Raw genomic sequence first — 23,901 nt, 5'->3', positions numbered from 1 at the left:
GAATTTAAGAAGACCTGAATCTTTAAATTTCTTGTACAGAGCAAATAATACCTAGATCCAATGTTCACATGAAAATATGGCATCAAGAAAATTATCTAATAGTGCTAAGTGGACCCAGATTCTATCACAATAAGGCTAAAATGTTACAAGTAATCGTTTTCAAAAAATGGCATACGTAAAACTATATTTCACCTTAAAGGCTAGTAATAATAACAGCAAAATCAACATTAAGAAGGAAACCTTATGAGAAACTGATAAAGTAGACATCTTTAAATAGGCAAGTTTTAATTTTCTGAATTTCATCTTCTTTTTTGCTAATCTTTAATGACCCTAATAATCCAGAAATATCATGATATTACTTTTAATCTGGTAAAGCCACTCATTTAGTATTGAATATAATGTCATAATTATGCTCTATGAATACAAGGAATGATGATGAAAAAAAAGCTTAATGTGGGCTAATTGCAATTTTTGAGCCTTAATAAACCACATTTTGTTTTTTCATGGTTTTTTGTTTTTGTTTTTGTTTTTTTTTTGAGACAGAGTCTCGCTCTGTTGCCCAGGCTGAAGTGCAGTGGCGCGATCTCTGCTCACTGCAAGCTCCGCCTCCTGGGTTCATGCCATTCTCCCGTCTCAACCTCCCCAGTAGCTGGGACTACAGGCGCCCGCCACCATGCCTGGCTAATTTTTTTTTGTGTGTGTGTGTATTTAGTAGAGATGGGGTTTCACCGCGTTAGCCAGGATGGTCTCAATCTCCTGACCTCAGGATCCACCCGCCTTGGCCTCCCAAAGTGCTGGATTACAGGCGTGAACCACCGCCCCCGGGCCATGGTTCTTAATTTAAGATGCAGTGACTCTCTCTCTGCCCTTGATTTTACCAAATTTGAATTTTACCTTTCGTCTTTACCAAGATGAAAAACAAATGGAAACCGCCTAACCAAAGCAGTAAGTTATGTCAATTCATAGATAAGAAAGTGTTCTGTTATATTCAAAAAAAGCATGCTGATACCAATCAAATAGCTTTTGCTTGAGCCAATTGGACTAAAGGGTTAAGTCCATACTATGAAATATTGTTTCTGTTATTTCTGATGAATACATTTATTTATAATTTTAAATCTATTCAATGTATGCCTTACCCAAAATAAAGATGTATTCAGTAAGCAAAACTCTTGATTTTCCCCTGAATATAAGATTTTTATGTGTACAGAATTTAAATCTAACAGATAAAAAGAAACACTTTATAAGGCCTCATAGAAAATAGGGATTGAATGGGCACTCTTTGATGTTTTATAATTTGTTATTGCAAATACATTTATTTGAAAGTCCTATATTTTAAAACATCTCTATCATCTTTGTTTAAATCATCATGTTTCCACAGAGCAATTTTCCAAACATCACGTAGGTTGTACCAAGCAACAAATACATAAATATAACTTTGAATATAGCTTTCTTTGACTTCTAGAAAGAAGTACGTAGAGCCTTGTTAAAATAAATAACTTTTTTTTTTTTTTTTTGAGATAGAATCTCGTTCTGTTGCCCAGGTTGGAGGGCAGTGGTATGATCTCAGCTCACTGCAACCTCCACCTCCCCAGTTCAGTCGATTCTCCTGCCTCAGCCTCCCAAGTGGCTGGGACTACAGGCACCCGCCACCATGCCCAGCTAATTTTTGTATTTTTAGTAGAGACAGGGTTTCACTATGTTGGCCAGGCTGGTCTCAAACTCCTGACCTCGTGATCCGCCTGTTTTGGCCTCCCAAAAACTTAACAGAAGCCTATCTACTAATAACTACTGCATATTTTTTTCCTAGAAAAATGTAAGATATATAAGAATAATTTTTGACTACATTTTTCTAGTTCTTGAAGGAAAAAATGTAAGCCATTTTTAGAAAGGAGGAAAAGGAGAAGTTTTTTTTAGGAGGATGTGGGAAAATTCTAGAATTAAATTCCCAGTGACATGTCATATTCAATCTATGTTGATATGAGGCTTACTACCTACATGGAAAGCAGATATCTTTATTATCAGGGGTTTTTTTATAAGAAAACATATAAAATGCACATTAATATCCATGAAAGCAAAAATTATCCACTTGACACTACAACTGTATACTCATCAATTTATCAGCTGAAGAGTGGGTAGAAGGGGAGGGGTAGAAGAAGTAGCTGCAATTTGATACTGCCAGGTGGATATTGCTGTGATGGCCATTACATTATCATCAGTATAGTTATATAGGCAAATAGTGTCAAAATGCCTACTTCAACCTCAGAAAGGCAAATACCTTTGCCCAAAACCTGCAGTCATACTCCACCATCCTGAGAAAAAGACTCATCAGTCAGATAAAATAATAAATGTGGTACGTATTCAGCACAACACCAAGAAGGTTATAAGTGCTTAATAGATGCAATTGCTGGAGGAAAAGGAAGAAGGGAAAGAAACAGACCAACAGGGAGGAGAAAGAGGAAGAGGAAGAAGAGAAGAAGCAGAAGAAGTTTAGCAGAGCAAAACTAGCAAGTCACCTACATTTGGCCCAGCACCTCAGCTCTCTTTGTTTTCTTTCCTCTCCTGTGGAGTATTTCTGTACTCACACCTTGAGGTGGTAAGGGCCACCACACTTTTGACTCCCTGCAAATCAAAATTGATCTTCTGGAGAGAGAGCGCTCTCAGGCATTTACTCCACTGTCGGGAGGCGTGGTCGCTGCCTTATACTCTTTGGGTACGAAATGGGTGACTATCTGAAGGTCAGACTCGAAGGTTTTATGCCCCATAAAGGCATCTCAAGTATAAATTACCAGGTGAAGAAATTCTGGGGTCAGCAACTAATTATCCAGCTTCTGTAATTATAGCTCTGGCAGCCTATTTTGTGTAAATTTAATTTCCATTCTATGCTCAAGAGTTGTTTTACTCATACCTGCCTAAACATGGAAGACAAGGTACTTGTATTTTAAAGAAAATCTATCTATAGACATATATTGTGTATAAATATATGCAATCTTTTATTACAAATAAAGTAAAACTTAAAAAGAAAATTCTCATCCTGGGTCTTTGTACCCTTGAAAATCCTGTTTACATTTTTCAAAGGTGACTTGCTGGGGCTTTCTCCCTGCCAGACTTCCTGGGTTTTCCCCCAAGAGTTTTGGAAAAGGGCAAATTCCTCACAATGTTTCCCCTGTAAGTGGGGTCAACAATGCAGGCAGCTCACAACTTGACAGCTAAGGAGGAACTGATCTCCAGCTGTCTGATTTAAAAGTCATATCTTGAAAAAGAAGCTTTTGAAAAGGGTTAGTGACTAAAACTGAAAGTGGGAGCCCTGGGCTAGATTCCTTGCTTTCCTCTGACTGGTGAGACATAAAGTATGACAGATACCTCGTGTGATTCAGTTTCACCATCCAGAAAAATAGGATAGTGATATTTTTCACCTTTATTATAATAGAAATGTACTTTAACATCACCAGAGAAATACAGTAGATATCTGTATTTTAAATAAGTATTTATTTTTGTCTTAACCTTCTTCACTGGTTAATAAAATAATATCCTTTCATATAGTTGAAAATGTCTGTGAATATTTCTCACAAAAACTTCTCAGAAAATGCAAAAATTTGAAAACGTGGATAATTTTTGAAGATCAAGAGTACACAAACACTGGTTAGTTCTCACCAAGAATTAGAGATTTCACAATATACTTATAATGCCTACATGTATATAATCTTTGACAATATAAAACAATTAGATAAATCTACTTTTATTAAAAAACAGTTTATTCAGAGCCATCCTAGCTAATTAGTAGATACATAACTACTTTAAAAAATTAAAACCTAGAGATGTTTGTCTACAATATTTCCCAACACAGTCAGTTTATATATTGGGCTATGTATTTTCTAATTAATAATTTTGTGAATTTTGTGAATTCAATCCCTTTGAACAACCAGGAATCATCTGCATTTTGCTCCACTACAATTCTCCCTCCTTTCCCATCACGAAGAAATGATGATTTTCACTTTCTACCAAGAATATTTGTTATATTATCATACAAATATTTTTGATGTTTATACAAAACACCATATATCAATTCCCAAGAAAATATATGGTAAATAATGATTTGGAAACCATTTGTATCTGTTTCAGAAATTATGACTTATACCTTATGCCACAGTGAACTCTATTCTGCACTCATACAAATTAACAAAATTTCTTGCTAAGAAAGACCTATAATAAAAGTATATTAAGATATTATGGTATTGGGTACTTTCCCTAATGAAAATTACAACTTAATTGGGGGATGATGTTAGTATATATGCAATATTTACAGAACAATGAAGTAAGACTGTGTGGCACCCACTGTTTCACCCAATGAACAAACAGGTAGCTAATATCCAATTTAATTTTTCTTCTTATATTATCTTAATTTCCTCATAGTCAGATTTTCACTGTTATGAAAAATAGCATAAATAAGATAAAGAGCAAACACAAATTGTCAGTTCCTGAGTAGAATTCATACCTTTACCTACTTCTTCTTTCTCACTATATATTTGGTCCTGATAGTCTAGCTTCCACTCCTACCTACCCAACATCAAACGAGGACTTAATTCTGTTTCTCTCTTCTCTCTCTAAACCATGCAATCCTCTTGAAACTGTCTTCCTATTTCATTTATTTTAAATTCTCTCTTCCTTTGCCTCCTATGACAGTGGGATATATTGAAGGAAAGAATATTGTCCTTGGATTGAGAAATTTCTGATCTTAAAATCTGGCTCCAACATGTACTACCTCTAAAACTTTGGAGAATTTACTTGAACATTCTGAGTCATCATTTCTTTCATAAAATATGGGATAGAGACACATACCTTCTAAAAACTATACATTGAGACTTGTATGAGATAACATGTGTAAGTTAGCTCAGAGCTTTTGTTTCTAACCTCCACTAAACTTTCATGAATTCATATTTCTGCTTCTCACATGTCCATTAATGTGTCCTGTTTATGTATAGCTATTTGCATAGGTTATAAACCTATATTATAGGCTCAATGACTAGTGATTATTCATCAACAAATGGCTTTGGAACTAGCACATAGTAGGTACTCAATAAATAGTGACTGAATAGAAGAACAAATACCATTTGGTCTAATAACTAGTGATTATTCATCAACAAATGGCTTTGGAACTAGCACAAAACCTTACACATAGTAGGTACCCAGTACTTAATGACTGAATAGAAGAACTGTCTAATAACAGTTCCTAATAAAAATAAATGGCATCAAGTAAATATATATCCCATGATGCTTAGTTCAGAGACATTAACATAGGAATAATGTATTAATTATTGACTATAGATATATACACACATATTCTGAGTATGTGTTATTTTAAATCAACTTAAAATTTTTAAGTTCTATACTCTTATGAACTATCAAACATACAATAATTAATATACAGAAACATAATAGGCACTTTATGAGTCATCTGAATATTACTCTGAAAACCTTTTAAGCAAAACATTTATCTTGTCCATGCCAGACTCGTAAGTACTCTCTCACACATTCAAAAATGCACAATTATTTGCCAAAACTATGAAAACACTATTTAAATAACAAATGAAGACTCTCAGAACATTAAATATTTGAGGTAAAATGTTTTATCTATCTCAATAAATTATTACTTTAAAAATTAATGGAGTCTTATCAAACCTATGACATCACCTAAAATATCCTTTTATTACATGGAACATAAAAGCAAATTAAAAATAAAATGTATTTTTGGCATTAGTTCACAGAGTTATAAAATTTCCCATGGTAATACTCTTCTCTTACAAATAAATAAGTACTTGTATATGTACGCCCCAATTTTTAGCACTCCTGAAGAGGTTTATTATATAAATGGCTTGCAGTATGAAGACTGAAAGCATAGAATGGTAATATGTAGTAACTGGTAAGATTGTTTTTCTTTAAAGTTTATTACTTTACATATAGTATATATTCAGCTAGCTGCATGACTGACCAGTAAAATAAGAAGGGAGTTTTTGTTGTTTCCTTTTGTTTTGTTTTTACTAGGTGAAACTGAGGCTTAGACTATCGTATGAGTTAGTAGTAACATGAGAAGACATAAGACCATTTTCTGCAAGTCAAATTAATGGGTTCCATTAAAGTGTTCAATCATCTCCATTCTCATTTCTATATCCAAAATAATAGATGCTACCACAAAAATAGGTCACAGTAAAGTACCACAAACATTATAATGTAATTATATGTTATATTATCTTTCTTTAAATTACTTGTATATTTAGTAGTTTAAGATGAAAATTGTTGATTTTTTTTTCTACCAGAAAATATACATTGTCATCAGAAAGTGCTGACCCTTCTGTTCCTTATATCTAAGTTCTAACAACTCTTAGGTGACACTTCTCCCCCAGAAGCTTCAATCAAGCATAAGCACAAAACGTTCTTGCCCGATTTTTGCCATGCCTCGTGAGCAAGTTAAATAAAAAGTCAATAGAAGCTAGCATGTGTAGGAGAGGACATTCAAAGGGAGTGTTCCAGCTAAGGTGACACCTGCATTATTATATCTGCCAGAAGTTTGTGGCTGCAGGGAAATGGCCAACTTTATTGAGCTCAATTTAGCACTTGAATGCCCAAGTGGAACTCACCAGGGTTGTCCTAGATTGTTTTCCTAAGCAATAGGCACACCTATGATTTTTCACCACTCACCAATGGACATAGTTTATCACACTGAACGTAGTGATTTCGGATGGAAATAGGACCCTTCAAAAGCGCACTTTACTCTTTTTTCTTTAACTACATTGACTATAAGCGGTAAAGAGGAAAGAGAATACTAAAGTTATTAGAGTGAGGATAGCAAAAAAAAAAAACCAAAAACATGAAACCTATGGAATATTACACAAAAGCAATATCTGGATAATTTGTAAATAAATCCATAGGAAAGTTTATGTCAACAATAGGGAAACAAATACAAATCTTAGCTTCCAATACTTATATGGTATAAATTGTATCACAATGGTTATATCTCCTACTTTTGAACATGTGAAATGAATGAAAATAGATGTTTTTTAAGTAGTCATCTACAACATTGCTAACATAAATAGCAGCATTGTACATAAAAACAAGAGAGCAAAATGGACCATTCCAGGAAGATTGCCCAAAATGAATGGAATGCACAAGGACAAACAATCATCATAAATGGTGGAAAACCTTCACTTTGATAATTTAACATAGTATATAGCACAAGCAGAGGCTGGCCGTCTTCTTTAAGCTCATCACTTGAAGCAAGGATTCAAAACTTAATTCAGCTTAGTTTTAACCAGTAAAAGAACAAAATTATACAATTTAGGCAGGTATAATAAAATCCCCAAGCTGGATATGTCAGTCAGAAATAGCTAAAGAACCCCCCCGAAAAAAATAAGGAAATAAAAAATTTAAAAAGAGTTGCAGCCAGAGGGAGAAGCAGATGCTTAAAGCTGGTAATTAGTACTCTTACTTTTTTTTTCTTGCCTGTTCATGTGTCTTTTTTTTAAAGTATCATGATTGTCTTTCAGTATAAAATTGCCAATCCAGATTGGTATTATAAATAATAACTTTGGGGTGTAAAGTCCTGAAATAGTTCTTTCTCACAGGCTCTATTATAGTTGAATTCCTTACATACTTATAGCAAGAGGGGTCCAACGGAAGGATGTTTGTACCTGTGCTTATTTATTAATAATATAGTAGAAACCTTCATTATATATGCTGGTTCTACCATGATAGGACTATTACCCCTTTATTGGCTACTGTTTCTATACTGAAGGTGTCTGTTTTAGGTTGTCTTATTTCTTATTTCCTCTAGACGTCATCTACACCCCTAAACAAATCTGTTTTTTAGAAACAAATCTGTTTCTATACCCCTAAGCAAACCTGTTCCTGTGTGTATATATATGCTTATGTTTACATGTATTTAATATATTTACATGCATTTTTACATACCATATATTTCATATGTAAGTATATAAGCATATACATATATAAGTATTATTTTTAAGCAGTCATCTATTGTATATAGAAATACAAATATATTGTATTTGATATGTAAGTATGTAAGTATATACTTACATGTAAGTAAGTATTCTTTTTAAGCATCATCTACAACATTGCTCACATAAATAGCAACATTGTACATAAAAACAATGTTTTCTTTTTAATAAAAAAAGTTAAAAATATATAAGTATGTACTTAGATATCAAATACAAGGGGTTAAATAGTAAGTATCCCGGGCTCTGGAGTCCTGCCTAGGCTTGATCCCAATTCTGATACTTATTAGTACGTGATGTAGAGGAAACTGCTGAATCTCTCAGTGCCTCAGTTTACTATCAATAAAATTAGGATGATCACGGATTTCTTAATGTTGTGTTAGGAATTAAACAAACTAATGTGCTTAGAACAGTGTTTAATATGTAGTCCAAAAATTTGGTGATTATTATCTTTACTTGGAAGGCATTCAGAATTATTAAATCAAAATTCAAGTTTCAGTATTAAGAGTTATAAATTCATTGTTTGGTTACAGTAGGGAATTAGCTATATTAGAAGAACCTAGTTGGTGAAGACATTTGACATCTTTATTTGATTTATCATAGCTGCACTTCCTCTCTCCAGGCAGGAGATCTTTATATGACCAAAACTGAATCTATGCACTAATGGAAAAAAAGAACTAGAGGTGAGATTTTTATAATTTCTAACAGATCAAAGATATTTTTCTTTTAGTATTTATTAAAATGCTACATGGGAAGGGCACAATGAGTGAAAGAGTTGGCAGTGGGAGAGTGAGTATGGGAAAATTAGACTAAAATCTGAGTAGCTTAACAGTGAAGGTTAATGGACAGAGATTATGCACATGTTGTGGTTCCACTAAAAATTTATATAGACTTAACTTTCCTCAAACTCCTTGCAGGGTGATCTGACAATGTGAAGTTAAAAGACCTTTGGTGACCATTAAACATCTAAATTCCAAAGCATACACAAAACAAGTATTCGAATCCTACATGATACAATTTATATCACATTGAGTAAAAAGAAACTTCTCAAATCCTAAAGAAATCCACTGTAAATATGTTATCACCCTAGGTCAGTGAATGCTACTACACCAGCCTATAAATCTGGGGAACTGCCTACAACAGTCAGCTTCCCTAGCATACCCTTGGGTAGCAATAAGCAGTTTAAGTGGAAAAGGAGAAAGTCAGTGAGCGTAAGTGGGAAAGAGATTTTTTTTTGGCTAAAGCTGTCTAAATAATGGTTATTACCTAAGCTGGTAAGAATAGATATTGCTTCAGAAGTCTTGCGAGGGTTGCCATTGCTACTATATTCGGGTATTAAAGACAGCATACTGAGTTCTGAGGGGGCCAGCGCTCAAAGCTAGGATGCTGAGTTGATTATTCTGATACCTGTTATAGATTTTATGTTTGTCCCCGCCCCAAATCTCAGATTGATATTTAATCCCCAGTGTTGGAGATGGGGACTGGTGGGAGGTGACTGGATTATGGGAGCAGATTTCTCATGAATGATTTAGCACCATCCCCTTGGTGCTCTCCTGGCAATAGTGAGTGAATTCTTGCATAATCTGGTTATATAAAAGTATGTGGCATCTCCCCCACCGACTCTCTCTCTCTGGCTGGCTCCTGCTTTTTCCATAGGACACAGCTGCTTTCCTTTTGCCTTCCACGATGAATGTAAGATTTCTGAGGCCTCCCTAGAAGCCAAGCAGATGCTAGCACCATGCTTCCTGTAAAGTTTACAGAACCGTGAGCTGATTAAACCTCTTCATAAACTACCCAGTCTCAGATATTTCTTTATAGCAATGCAAGAATGGCCTAATATACCTATCCCTCTTGTCTCATCACGCTGCAGAAAGATGAGACTTCACAAATCATCATCAGCATGAATCATGTTTATCTCTCCCCTTCAAGGAGGGGATTTCTCATTGTGATTTCTACTATCTCACAGGCATAGAAAACTCATCAGTTATTTCCATGATGCCTACCTAGTTACAATCATTCTTTTGTTTTCCCCATCTCAATCTGTGAATATTTATATATACTAAATATGTGAGTATATTCATTTTTACTATTTTCCCTTGTATTTTATTTTAAAATATATTGTTTGAAGTTACTGCTTAAATAAGTACATTTATTGTTTACATTTCAAACATAAAAACCTATGTTCTTGTTTTTATATTTCTTTTTTTATATTATTATATTTTAAGTTTTGGGATACATGTACAGAACGTGCAGGCTTGTTACATAGGTATACACGTGACATGGTGGTTTGCTGCACCCATCAACCCGTCATCTACATTAGGTATTTCTCCTAATGCTATCCCTCCCCTAGACCCCCAACCCCCGACAGGCCCCGGTGTCTGATGTTCCCCTCCCTATGTCCATGTGTGGGTATATTCTATTTTGGACTCAAATTCTGAAGTTCATTTCAGATGACTATATGTAAACACAAGTCAGAGACTGACCATCAATTTAGCAATATGCTCATCCTCTGCTACTAAATGTGTTTACCAGACTTTAGAATTTGAGCTTGATTAACAACTGTAGAGTAGGAATTTTTATTCATTAGCATAAAGGAGTGCTATTTATCTTTTGATAAGAATAGCATTTGCATCAGTAGCTATCATTAATTGCTTCCTTTAAAAAATAGGTCTGATATTAAAATAAGTGATGCATCATAAAGGAAATTAAGAAATGATACATTGCAAAATATATAAGCAAATGAAAATTGTGAGTCTGAAAACGAATCTTTAAATATCTATCATATCTACATATCTAAAATCATAATACATAATACATATCTAAAATCATAAAGTTACCTTTATTATAACAAATAGTACTTTTTATTTTCAGGAGAAAAGAAAAATTTTCTTGGGCCCTCACAATATGTCAGATGTCATTTATACTTATATCAATTAAGCTTAACAAAAAAAACTAGAAGCAGAGATTAAGAGAAAGAACATGAAGCTGGAGAAACGAAAGAGGTAATGTACTTCTGATTCTATAGTGGGGAGGACTGCGCACCAATCTCTCTGGTTCTGTAGTCTGCTCCTTCCAGTGCACAAGGATGGAACCAGAAAACCCACGTCTAGCATTCTTACTTTTCTCTTAAGTTACTTCTCTTTTCCCAAGTGAGATGCCCACTGCCTGTCTTCCCAAGGATCTATATGAAAAGTACAAAGGGAGTGCAGCACATTGGCACCAGAAATGAATGATGAGGCAGGAGAATTCTTGAGTTCTCTCAACACACAACAAATAAATCGCTAGCTCCTAGGCCTACAGCTAAAGACAGCTATTCTAACACAGAAGCAGTTGAGATCTTCAAAGTAAACCATAAATAAATACAAATGAAAAAGAACAACTAATCTTCTCAGCCCTTCTCCAAACTGGCAATATGTAAGTCAGCTGTAGATCATTAATAGGGAGCTCTTATTACTGTTGGAGCAGTACATACCTTGATGACTAAGCCTCCCTGGATATTGAGGGGCTGAGAAAAAGCAGAGCACTTATGACCCAGACTAATGGTGAGTATAATTAAAATACGGCAAGGAAATCAAGACCTACATACTTAACATTCCATCAGCTGTCATATCCTTTCAACTTCAGACCCCTATGTGCCACAAAATGATTGAGACAGGTAGCTTTAGTGGCCATCTATTCTTGTTATTTATCTAATACCACTAAATAACAATCATTATCAAATTGCTATGTGTGAATCAATGACACTTCAAAAAGAAAGGAATTAAACCATAAAGTGACACTCAGATAATGAGCTCAGGGTTTAGGTTTGCTAATGCCACGGATCATCTGTGAGGTCCACTCCAGGTTTACTTCAGCTTTTGCTATATAATAGACACTTCAACCTCCCTGGATCAAAAACAAATTTATACAGTAGAGATGGTTTTAAGTATATGGTTTTTTTTTTAATTTTTGAAATGATATAAAGCTTTTCATAGAGTTTTAAATGTAGATCACTATGAACAATAGAAAATATCTCTATTTACAAATATATTTATGCCAGAAAAATGAAGATTGAAAATGTCAAATTGCAGGCAAATAAATGCAACAGAATGTGGAAGTCAGAAAAATATTGTAAGTGATCTGTAACAGTGTGTTGTTTTAATCCTCCAAGGACCTTTTTCACTATCAATATACCCTTATTTATGCTTAGTTAGAATCGCAACCTGCCTTCTGGTCGTAACGAAAACTATTCAATTAAAACATTGAATTTGTCCAAAAATCAGAACGTATATCAAGTGGAAATTTAAATCACAACATCTGTTATTTTCCACCCCAGGTCTTTTCCACTGCTCTGACTGGCATACTGTAAGTTTCTAGCACCCCCATGTGGCTTAACTGGAGTGGTTTCATAAGCATTTGAACTCAGTTGCTTGCAACTGAGAACAGTAGAAGAGACTATAATTCAAGACAGAAGTTCTGCTGGCATCATAAACCAAGAAAGAAAACTTAAGTCAGCAAAATTATAAGATAAATGTATAGGCTCAATTCCTAACTTATGTGCTATCTACTGTTCATTTTATGTGATGACTAGAAAGGATGATTTACAAGCAACAATAGCTAGTTTCATCTTCGTCAGGTAGAATTCCTCAGTTTTCAAAACCAAGCATTTGACATGGGCAATAATTAAATAGATGAAAAAGAACCTAATTTTTCTCAAGAAGAAAAGCAAGTGCTTTATTGCCCAGTTTGTCCACATATTGATCAGGCAAATACAGCAACCCAATTATATGTTGCAATTGCTGAATAGTTGAGCAATCCAGGTTTTGAGATCTTCCACTGTCCTCAAAGATATTTTAAAGTGATTAAAGTATCTACATTTTGTCAAATCATTTGAGAACAATTTTTATACAAACAAAATTTTTCCTTCTCTAAGCACATCCCTAGTTTGCAGGTGAGATGGCTTTTCAATAGTAGTGTATTTCAGAGTGCTTTTAGAGGGAAGAAGTTCAAGAGGACTATATTGTCTTTCTTAATCTGCTAATAAATGCTCCTCTTATCGAAGATAGATGTTTAAAACTGATCCATGATTTCATCAGCCTAAGGTGCCCCAGCAAACAGTTTTCCCATGAAAAATTTAAAAGCAGATTTTAAGGCACCTACATTATCAAAATATTCTCAACATAAAGTGAAGTTTAAAAATAATTGGCCCTGATGGAGGTAAAAATGTAAATTAGTCAGAAGTAAAGCGTCTGTTGAGAGAAACCTCAATGTGGCTTATTTGTATGCTGAACTGAATGTCCTAATTTAAAAATAGTAGAACGCAAAAGGAATACATTTTCTCCTCAATATACAGCAATGTATAGATTGATATTAAAAGGGGAAAACAGACTTCAGAATGTAGAAGAAAATTTTTAGAAAACAGAAATATTCATTTAATTGATTAATAAAATTTAAATCTAGAAAGTATTTCATAATTAAATAATACTCGTTCATAAATGTATACCAATTTTGTGCATTCAAGAGACCTTCTTAGTATGTCTGACGACAAGGGTGGGAATAGAAGATGATTAAAAAGATTAATGGATACATTTCTAAAGATAAACATCTAAAAAAAAAAAAAACCTGCCATTTGTTTCCTGGCTGCAGGTACTATTTTCCAACATTGGCACTATCTACCTCATTGAATCACAATGTTGACCAAATGCTTAAGAGTAGGAAGAATACTCTTCAAAAATTGCACTGAAGGTGTCTGGCATGAATGAGAGCAACACTGCCTTACCTGTTGAGCCCTTTCAGTGTCTTTTCCATGTTTAAAATGTCACGCATCTTATACAAAAACCACTTGTCAATGTATGTGAGCTTCTCAATCTCATCAAGGGACATGTTGTCATCAATGGCCTGCCAAGAGGAGAAGAGATACTTTCTTTGGCAAACATTTTTCTAAATGTCTTATTTGGTTGAAAACACATAGCAGTCATGCCTCTGTGTGTTATTTAGAGAGCCTGAGACTACAGACTGAGTTACGAAACATGAAACTGACATCATTGACATTCCTTCCAATAAACATAAAGATGGTGCCAACTGTATCCACAAATGGTATACAGAGGAGGTGCCTGCCTTGAGTTATCAGAGCGGTGTGTTCTCAGAAAAATCTCCTCACAGGTTTTGACTCGCTCCTCTTTATTTGATCATGTTACCCATTATACCCTAAATTTGGTACATCTCTTTGGAACTAAAAAGTCTCTTGAAACTACAGTTAAGCCAAATTGGTAAGAAAATCTAGAATTACTATAATGATCACTTAACTTGTATTGTTGATAGTTACCCTGTAGGAGATAGCATAATTTTATCACCTCACTCCACATTCACACAAACATACAACAGTCAGTGAGAATTTATGGGTCAGATCTGGCTTGGCATTATTCTTCCAGAATATTTCCTCACGGATGGCTTCAAACAAAAAAATTGTTTTGAATCAGTCACCGTGATTTTTGTGCTAAGGCAGGCATTTTTTAAAATCCTAATATATTCCAAAACAATGTAGTAATAACTTCTGTTCTGATAGGCAGCTCAGCCTCTTCCTCAAGCTCACTTTAGCAATTTCTCAAAAGTAAAACTACAACTATGGGTCATTACGCTGAGTAGAAATTTCAACTGAAAGAAGAGATAAACTCTCAAAACCAAAATCTTTGTACTAAAAGATGTCTATTTTTATTCTTGTATGTATGTATGTGTATATGTACATATACCCAGCGAAAAAAATCAGAAAATATTCCAGGAAAACATATTTTAGAATAGCACACTGCGTTTTTAAGATCCATTAATATTATGTAACTAGTAACTCTGCCATTATATTTCAGCCCAGGGAGCTTACTTTTCTTACAGCTTTTACATAATTGTAGTATCAGAGAGACCATGATTATAATTGTTGAGCTATGGCATGGCTCATAATTTTGTTGACTAGAGTAAGATGACATTTAACAGAAATACTCAAAGCCATGTTCATTTCCTAAGTCAATTGATGTTTCTTTTGTTTAATTCTCCCTGTAATTACAGTCAGGTTCCCAAAGACTTAACATTCCGTCTTACTTTCTAAGCGATTAAAGGCACAATTAGCTGTTGGCCATCAACACTGTGAGGTAGAGAGAACCTTAAGTTACTGAAACTTTTAACAGATCAAAGGAGATTTTCACACAAGCACATACAGTGAGGGAGGGCCTAGAATCCTGTAGTCATTTCACTGGAAGGAAGGAAAGGACAACTACAGTCAAATTCATGATTTCTTTCATGAACATATATATATATATATATATATATATATATAGAGAGAGAGAGAGAGAGAGAGAGATCTGGGATACATGTGCAGGAGGTGCAGGTTTGTTACATAGGTTTACATGTGCCATGATGGTTTACTGCACCCATCAACCCGTCATCTACATTAGGTATTTCTCCTAATGCTATCCCTCCCCTACCTCCACACTTGCCAACAGGCCCCAGTGTGTGATGTTCCCCTCCTGTGCTCATATGTTCTCATTGTTCCACTCCCACTTATGAGTGAGAACATGCAGTGTTTGGTTTTCTGTTCCTGTGTTAATTTGCTGTGAATGATGGTTTCCAGCTTCATCCATGTCCCTGTAAAGGACATGAACTCATCCTTTGTATGGCTGCATAGTATTCCATGGTGTATATGTGCCACATTTAAAAGTTCATCATCACTGGTCATTAGAGAAATGCAAATCAAAACCACAATGAGATACCATGTAATGCCAGTGAGAATGGCAATCATTAAAAACTCAGTAAACAACAGATACTGGAGAGGATGTTGAGAAATAGGAATACTTTTACACTGCTGGTGGGAGTGTAAATTAGTTCAACCATTGTGAAAGACTGTGTGGCAATTCCTCAAGGATCTAGAACCAGAAATACCATTTGACCCAGCAATCCCATTACTGGGTATATACCCAAAGGATTATAAATCATTCTACTATAGAAACAAATACACACATATGTTTATTACAGCACTATTCGTGATAGCAAAGACTTAGAACCAACCCAGATGCCCATCAATGATAGACTGGATAAAAAAAAATCCATGATTTCTAACAGCAAGCAAGAGCCTGCCAGTCCTAAGACCTCATCTCCAAGCACTGCAGCTTTGCTATATAACTCCGCTGTAATGAAGTCTATAATGACCCCAAACAAGTTTAAGGTTACTTTAATGTTCCCAAAATCAAAAATAATGCCCTGCATTCTGCCCAAATCAAAAGAGGTGATGATCCAGTCATCCTGAAATAAGACTGCTGTAAAAATCAGACCTCAGAGCAAGTTGCTCTTTTCTAAGAATCATGAAAGCAAGCAAAGATTTACACACTCCCTTCATTCTTCTTCCCCTTCAGCCCTCCACGGTCCTTACACTCTTTGTCAAAATCACCAAGTTCCTGGTTGCTGTGGAAATGAACAGTAATGATGACCTCTAACAAACAGAAATCAGTTCCTTCTCCCAGCACTTGAACAGATCATAATTTATACGCAGACCCTGTACTTCTTGTTCATACATAGGGTACCCTGTGAACGAAAGAACCTCCACACATTTTTCCCAGATTCTCATCCTTTATAAGTCTGTTAGAAAAGAATGAGAGATTTGCTTGAGTTTTACAGATTAGCTGGGAACTTGGAAATGCTTTCCTTTTTCATCTCCTTCAAAGTGGCAGAAACATGATTGCTAGACTTAAGGAAAAAATCTATTTACTGTCCTTTGAGAAAAAATTATATGCATATGTACACACACACACACACACACACACACACACAAACACACACACATATAAATGTCATGAGCTGCTTCTTAAGTAAAAGACTGAAATAGGGGCAATAAATGATGAAGGTGAAATGGTTTTCTAAAATAACTTCTTATCACTGCTATGCCACCCACCAGCACCAGAGAAAAATTCTAATTACCTTGAAACTCAACATGGGAAAATGCCCATCAAGAGATAATAGCAACTCCCAGAATTTCAGTAGGGTTTAAATATTTTCCATTTAGAAACCATAAGAGTGAGGAGAATATGCATTGGAGGCAATGAAGGAAATATCCCTTCCTCTCCTTCTGGTCTCTTAAGGACTCAAAATATGGACATAAAAGTTGCGATCAGTTGAAAATCACTAACAGCATTTTTCTGTTTCTCCACAGGCAAATTACAAAGATGGGAATCCCTTTAAAGAGAAAGTTCATGTTTTCATCTACTCATTCCACATGCACGCACACACATACTGACATACACACACACACACACACACACACACACAATGGTCAGTGGAGCTTTGTAGAACCAGTGCAGTTTGATACTGTTGGAGGATTAATGCTTGTGCTTCTTTAAATGTCAAAAAGCCTTTCAGGGATTTCTGACCAGACAGATTCCAGCTGCCCAAGTCACCTTTTATAAAATCAGATGAGCTGAAACTTCAAAACTCTAAGCACAGTAAATATGAAAGGAGATCAACATGGCATTTAATTTACATGAGAAGCAAGTAGTGGAGGGAAGTGAGAAATGTAGAGCCTTTTTTCCTGAAAGTAAGACCAATAAAATAATTACATGGAAAACCCTATAATCATGGGGCCCTTTATAGTCTGTTGCTGTTTTTTAAACACAGAAAGAGAAGCAAATAAATTAAGATTATTCTAGACTCAAGTAGCACATACTAAGGGACATTATTGTATGCACCTTCCTTTCTACAATACAACTTTACACATTCAAGGAACGTGTAATAAAGTTAATAGGAAAGGACAAGTCAACATTGCCAAATCTATTTAAGAGTAATACTACTAAGTATACTTAAAAAGGGGGACATTTTATCTATTTAATCATCCTTTAAAACTGCAACGTGCCCTTAAATCCAGGCTTAAAGTCAAATAAAAAATGATAATTTATAATTAATTGTAGAAGACTCTAATGAAATCTATAGACATTTCCAGTTTAATAATATAAAAGAATTAAAATTTTTCCAAAAATCCCTGATTTAAAACCACTTTGTGATTCAGTTTTATTTTCATGTCCAGACTGACTACATTCTGGAAAAACAACTAGTAGCTCTGGGCCCCTTGTAACATCTTACCTTGGCAATGGCATAGATACGGGTGCTGCTTGGTTCAGACAACTCTTTTCTAACATCTAAGTTAGATGGCCATTCCTTGTTCATTGGGAGACGGGGAGTGAAACCTTCTATAGATGGGTGGCACATCCGTAAAGCTTTCTGGAAACTCTCCTCAAAGGTACGACCAATAGCCATGACCTGTAACACATATTTAAGATCTCATACTGAAAGAAAGAGCTTATTTAATTTGTAACTGAACTGGATGTAAAATATGTTTCATAAGACAAGAACAAAAAATATATCACAAAGCCTCTCAAAAAAAGGTGATCCTTTTTTTCTTCCTTGTTCACTTTCTCCACGGTTTTGGTATAATGCATCTTCATTAGGTCAGTCTTTTACCACTCAGGGAGTTCAGCTGTATTTGCTGAGATTGATGAGGAAATCACCTGTATCTGCTCTGGACCATAGTATTAAAATAAGAAATTCAAAGTTGAAGATAGAGACCTTTTCTTAGTAAGATCTTGCTTTATGCAAATGTTCTTTAGAATGGAAGGCAAATAAAGAGAAACCAGAAATATATTAACACAAAAACAGAACTATTTGTAAATGAGTATCAGTCAGTATTCAAGACAGGTTGGCTTTCCTTATAGCTAAGCATTAATATTAATAGAACCTTGAGAGTCATAACAAATACTGATGATTATGATTTTGAACATAGGAGGAGACTAAACTTCCTATGACAAATTCAATGTGTCTTTCCGCAATCTTTACAGCTCATCTTACACTAATCAATTAGAAAATTTATGTGGTGATTTAGTTTGGACAAGTTGCATGTCAGAACTAAACTTAAATTGATCTTGCAACCTACCCAGTTATTTTCACTGGATAAATATTGTCTTTGAATCTTTTCATAGAATAATAGATTGCTATGCATTTTTGGTCTCCAATTTAAAATAATAGCAGTCATAATGCTATCTTCGGTAAACTTTTGTGATTCCTCAAATAGACTCACATTACCACTAATGTCAGTTTAGGAAATCTTCATGTCAATTATGTGACAAGATACATATTCAGTGATCACTAAAGCCAAACAGATAACCTTTTCACACTGTTCCAAATTTAATTAGAAATAAGGGAAAATTCACAAGAGCAGGAATAAACAACCTGTTAACGCAATTCAGATATGCAATTTGCAAGTCATAGTGGTATCTTGAAGAGTTAGACAATATGTTTATAGATTGTCTAGCCTGGGCATGGAAAAGACTGCCAGAAATCAGACATTTTATGGTTCTGTAAAATTAAGGAAATATTTTGGGTATATTTAAGAAAATTTGAGGTATTACATATTTAAAATTTGGCTAAAATTAGTTCTATAAGTAACTCTCCATATATTTTTATTATTCTTAAGCAACTCTATATAATGATACATGGGATCCATTAAAAAAAGATACTTATATAATAAAGGAATATATAACTATAAATGTTTGCTCAAAAATTGTGCTTTTCAATACTCTCTAGATATATTTTTGCTTTTTGAAACAGGTTCTCACTCTGTTACCCAGGCTGGAGTGTAGTGGCACCATAGAGCTCACTATAGGCTGGACCCCCTGGGCTCAAGTCATCCTCCCACCACATTTGCCCTAAACTATTAAAATGCACCTTCCTTGAGTGACTATTTCACATTTTTCAGTGGAATGACTGTAATGGGCTTCCTCAACCCTATTCTACTATATTCTCATAGCACCTATATATAAATACTATCTTTTAATATTTACCAGAGATTAATAATTCATCATATATTTGTGTTAGTTTAGATATTCTGAATTTACCAATTGCAGACAATGTATCTCAATTACCTATAATCTATTCTTTCTTTATCCTCAGTGTCTTGCATGTAGTAAGAATTCAGGAAATGTTTGCTCACTTTTTGAACTAAATGTAAGGTGTTAGACAACAAAACTCCACCTGACCTTTTATTTTTTGTTTGACAACAAAATTATTTTAAAATCTTTCATTAGTATCTTACAAATTAAGGAAGACAAAATGTAATAATTCTGCCTTTCATGTGTGAATATGATTGACCAGTAAAACATTTCTTTTTCTTTTTCCCTGTATTGGTGACAGATTTAATCTATATTTTCTGTGATTAGTGACAAGCATTTCTGAAATGGCTGGCCTGGGTTTAGCCTATCATCTGTGTTATGGGACAAATAAAGAACAATATGGAATGATATGTCATAAGCCTTTTACTCTGTACTCTAACCAGCTTAGATACATAGACTAAAAGCTCCCACACTGGCCACAACAGAAACAGAGATGAGATACAGATAAACTAAGATAAATAGTAGATAGACAAATGATAGAGAAAGACTGAGATTTGTTCATACTTCCGCACTTAAAACCTCTACCTCTATGCAACATTTATGAATACTAATTTAATAATAACAATAATGATGGATTACATTTATTAAGGGGGGTATTATAAGAATCCTGCAAGGTAGGTATTATTATTTCTATTTTGTAGGTATGGATCCTGAAACTCAGTGTCTTGCCTGAGAGTCTGTAGCTAATAAGTGGCAATGCCAAGAGTAATATCCAAGTCCAGCTGGTTCCGAGGTTCACGTTTTCTCCACTATCCCAAACCTTCTGGATGCATAAAATGATTAGGACTTGGTGGAAGGAGGCAAGGGAGTGAATCTCGCAAAGTTATGAATTCCTTTCTTTCCTCCCACACAGAAGAATACTGCATCTTTGAAGATGCAATAATCAAAGGCTAACTTCAATTTCAAATAGTGTAACACAGCACATTCTAAAAAATCTTCTAAAGATGTTAAAAGCTTAGAACTTTTTAGTATAATTAAATGGGGCTTAATAATCCACTATGCTCATATCAATTTAGAATTTTAGAGCTAGAAGGACCCTGAGAGATGATCTAGTCCAGCCTATTCTTTTATAGATGTGGGAAATGAGGTCTCAGGAAGTTAAAGCCACAGTTTGCATGAATGGACTAAAGTTGAATTCTTAAACTCAGTTCAGTGGACTTTTTTAATATATTATATTCTATATTACTTTCTGGATTTGTTTACAAAATATATTACAACTCAGTTATATATATATGAATGTGTTTTCATATATGTATCTATATTATATACCCAGACATATGGTCTCACCTTTTGAACAGGAAGGCCTTCAAATCCAGCAAAATGGCCATGTAACATATGTAATACGTTAACAGTCAAATAAAGACTGTTGGCATATTAGTATGCTAATATTCAGGCAACTTTAACACTGTCAATTGCACCTTTAACACTGTCCATGTGTTGACAGTATCCAGGCAACTTTAACACTGTCAATGGTGTCACAAATTTGACAAAATAACTGAGAACAAGAAGAAAATAGATTAATAAACCAAGGACTCACCTCTCCTACACTTTTCATAGAGCTACCAATTCGGCTAGATGTTCCATGAAAACGGTCAAGATCCCAGCGGGGAATCTTGGTGACCATGTAATCCAGGCTAGGTTCAAAGCAGGCCGATGTCTTCCCAGATACAACGTTCTTAATTTCTGGAAGTGGGATTCCTAGGGCAATCTTTGCAGCAATGAATGCCAATGGGTAGCTATGAAAAGAAGACAATTTTTTTTTTTTTATTTGAGCAATTATTGAAAACAGAACAAAACATAAATTGGTCTTTCTTAAAATTTCTGGTATTATTCTACTTCAGGGTATAAGACACTTGACTCTCTGTTCTGCATCAATATTTAGTAGCCACTTGCGGAAAAATAACAGTCATGATACAAAGTATAGAAGCACAGGTCACAGGAGAATTTACTCTACATGCATTGCTACAAATCTCAACCTTCACCTCTTCAACCTAAAATCAATAGCTTTGTTGATAAATAAAGTTTAACCTCCATTTGTGTTTAACCTCCACTAAGATGAGAATCTGCAAAATATTTTTTGAGAAAATATATACATATCTGTACCTAAGAAGACAGTGAGTTAGCTAGTACAAGGGAGCAGGCATTTCAAGTTTGGGTCCTTGCTCTGTCTCCAAATTATAAATGATAGCAATATCATTTACCTCAATCAGAAAACAGTTGAAGACTAAAATTAAGGATTAATCTGCACTTTTAACAATATCTGCAAAGTGTAATTAAGAAGCAGATTTTTCACAGCCTGCTTTGTCCACCTAGATTTTGATTCGTTTGTGATTAGCCAGCAAACAAAGCCAGCTAGCTATATCATTTACCTCAATCGTAGCCTTTGAACTTTGGACTCCTTACAAAACTAACACTTTGAGAACTTGGCTGTCTTTATCCAGAATGTCAGTTTGGGTTATTTTGTTTGAAAAAAAAAATTCATAGAACTATAGAATTAAAAATGAGTTCTTTAGTACAACTTCCATCTAACAAATGAGGAAAGTGATAAAGACAATGAGTGATGTGCCCCAAATCACGTGGTCAATAGAAGAACCAAATGAGAATGCAGAATTGTGACTGCTACACAGAGGGCAACATGCCTTTCGCCACTCCATGCAGTGCTGTGGAACTACGTAAAAAAATCTAAAGAAGTAAATATTTTGTTCATTTAAATGCCATAATTTAAGTGTAAGATGCTAAATATATTATTAGAAACAAAAGGTTTTGATTAACTTTCCCTCCAATCATGCCTGCTAGTGGCTGTTACATAGACAGCAGATTTGTTTGGTTGTAACATTTACTTGTGAAAAAATTCTACACTGTTCAGTCTTGTGGAGTTTTGATAAAATAAAAGTAATGTGTATTGCATGCTTGAATCAAGTGAACTATATTTTCTGTCAACTATTTGCTATAGGGCTATATACCTGAAGAAAACAGTTGAAAACTAAAATTAAGGATTAATCTGCACTTTTAACAACATCTGCAAAGTGCAATTAAGAAGCAGATTTTTCACAGCTTGCTTTGGCCACCTAGATTTTGATTCATTTATGATTAGCTAGCAAACAAAGCCAGCTAGCAGTATCATTTACCTCAATCTGGCAACAAGCTCATTAATAATCATGTCCTCAGGGTCCTATAAAGGATTTGGAGCTAACATACAGAAAAGGGGAACATAGTTTGTAAATGCAGCACAGTCTTCCACTATCTGTCAATTTTTCATTTCTGTCTGCAAAGAATCTGAAAACTCATGGTCAATTATTCTGGTCTTACCCAGTGGCTTTTGAGGCCAGAGCAGAGCTTCGGGACAGTCTGGCATTCACTTCAATGATGCAGTATTCCATTGAGGTAGGATGAAGGGCAAACTGAATGTTGCATTCACCCACAATGCCCAAGTGGCGAACCACATTGATTGAAGTACGTCTCAACATCTGAAACTCAGCATTGGAGAGTGTCTGGGCAGGAGCCACAACAACTGAGTCACCTGTATATCCAAGAATCACTCATTACTTGGTGGCATATTGAAACAGCCAACTTCAGCGACTTAACCTCTACTTGCATGATGTAAGACACAGAACAGTCTGAGGTTTTGTTGGGATATATATGTGAAATCAAGTATTCCCCCAATTCCTGTTTCCCCGTGTTATTCTGATACAGTACTTTTAGAAACCTCTCTAACTTTTCCCAAGTTCATCTATCTAATAAGTAGCTATCAAGGCTTCAATCATCTACTTACTAGAATGACTTCAACTTCCCTGCTGTTCATCTCAAATTATTTCTCAAGTTCTTCCTTTCATAGAATATTATCACTCAGACTGGCTCATCAGTTGGCTTTCTGTATCTCATCCCTTTCCATCCTCACTTCTCTCATCATAGCCCCTTATATCTGCAATCTTAGTCTCCAT

At 34.8% G+C, this 23,901-nt stretch overlaps 1 protein-coding gene across 3 annotated transcripts in view; it reads right to left on the bottom strand.

Moving 5' to 3' along the window:
* CPS1 (carbamoyl-phosphate synthase 1) overlaps positions 1-23,901 on the bottom strand; it is a 191,330-nt gene that overhangs the window by 43,635 nt on the left and 123,794 nt on the right. For all 3 annotated transcript variants that reach the window (XM_025405628.1, XM_025405627.1, XM_025405629.1), the window contains 4 exons: positions 23,270-23,480; positions 21,498-21,696; positions 18,099-18,275; positions 13,765-13,883 (listed from right to left, as the gene is read on the bottom strand). In XM_025405628.1, the coding sequence (XP_025261413.1) occupies positions 13,765-13,883; positions 18,099-18,275; positions 21,498-21,696; positions 23,270-23,480 (706 nt within the window). The remainder of the gene's footprint in view (positions 1-13,764; positions 13,884-18,098; positions 18,276-21,497; positions 21,697-23,269; positions 23,481-23,901) is intronic.

Source organism: Theropithecus gelada, chromosome 12 (assembly GCF_003255815.1).
Source record: "Theropithecus gelada isolate Dixy chromosome 12, Tgel_1.0, whole genome shotgun sequence".
Taxonomy (NCBI): domain Eukaryota; kingdom Metazoa; phylum Chordata; class Mammalia; order Primates; family Cercopithecidae; genus Theropithecus; species Theropithecus gelada.
Note: the sequence above shows the minus strand (reverse complement) of the source record. Positions and strands in the feature narration are given on the sequence as shown.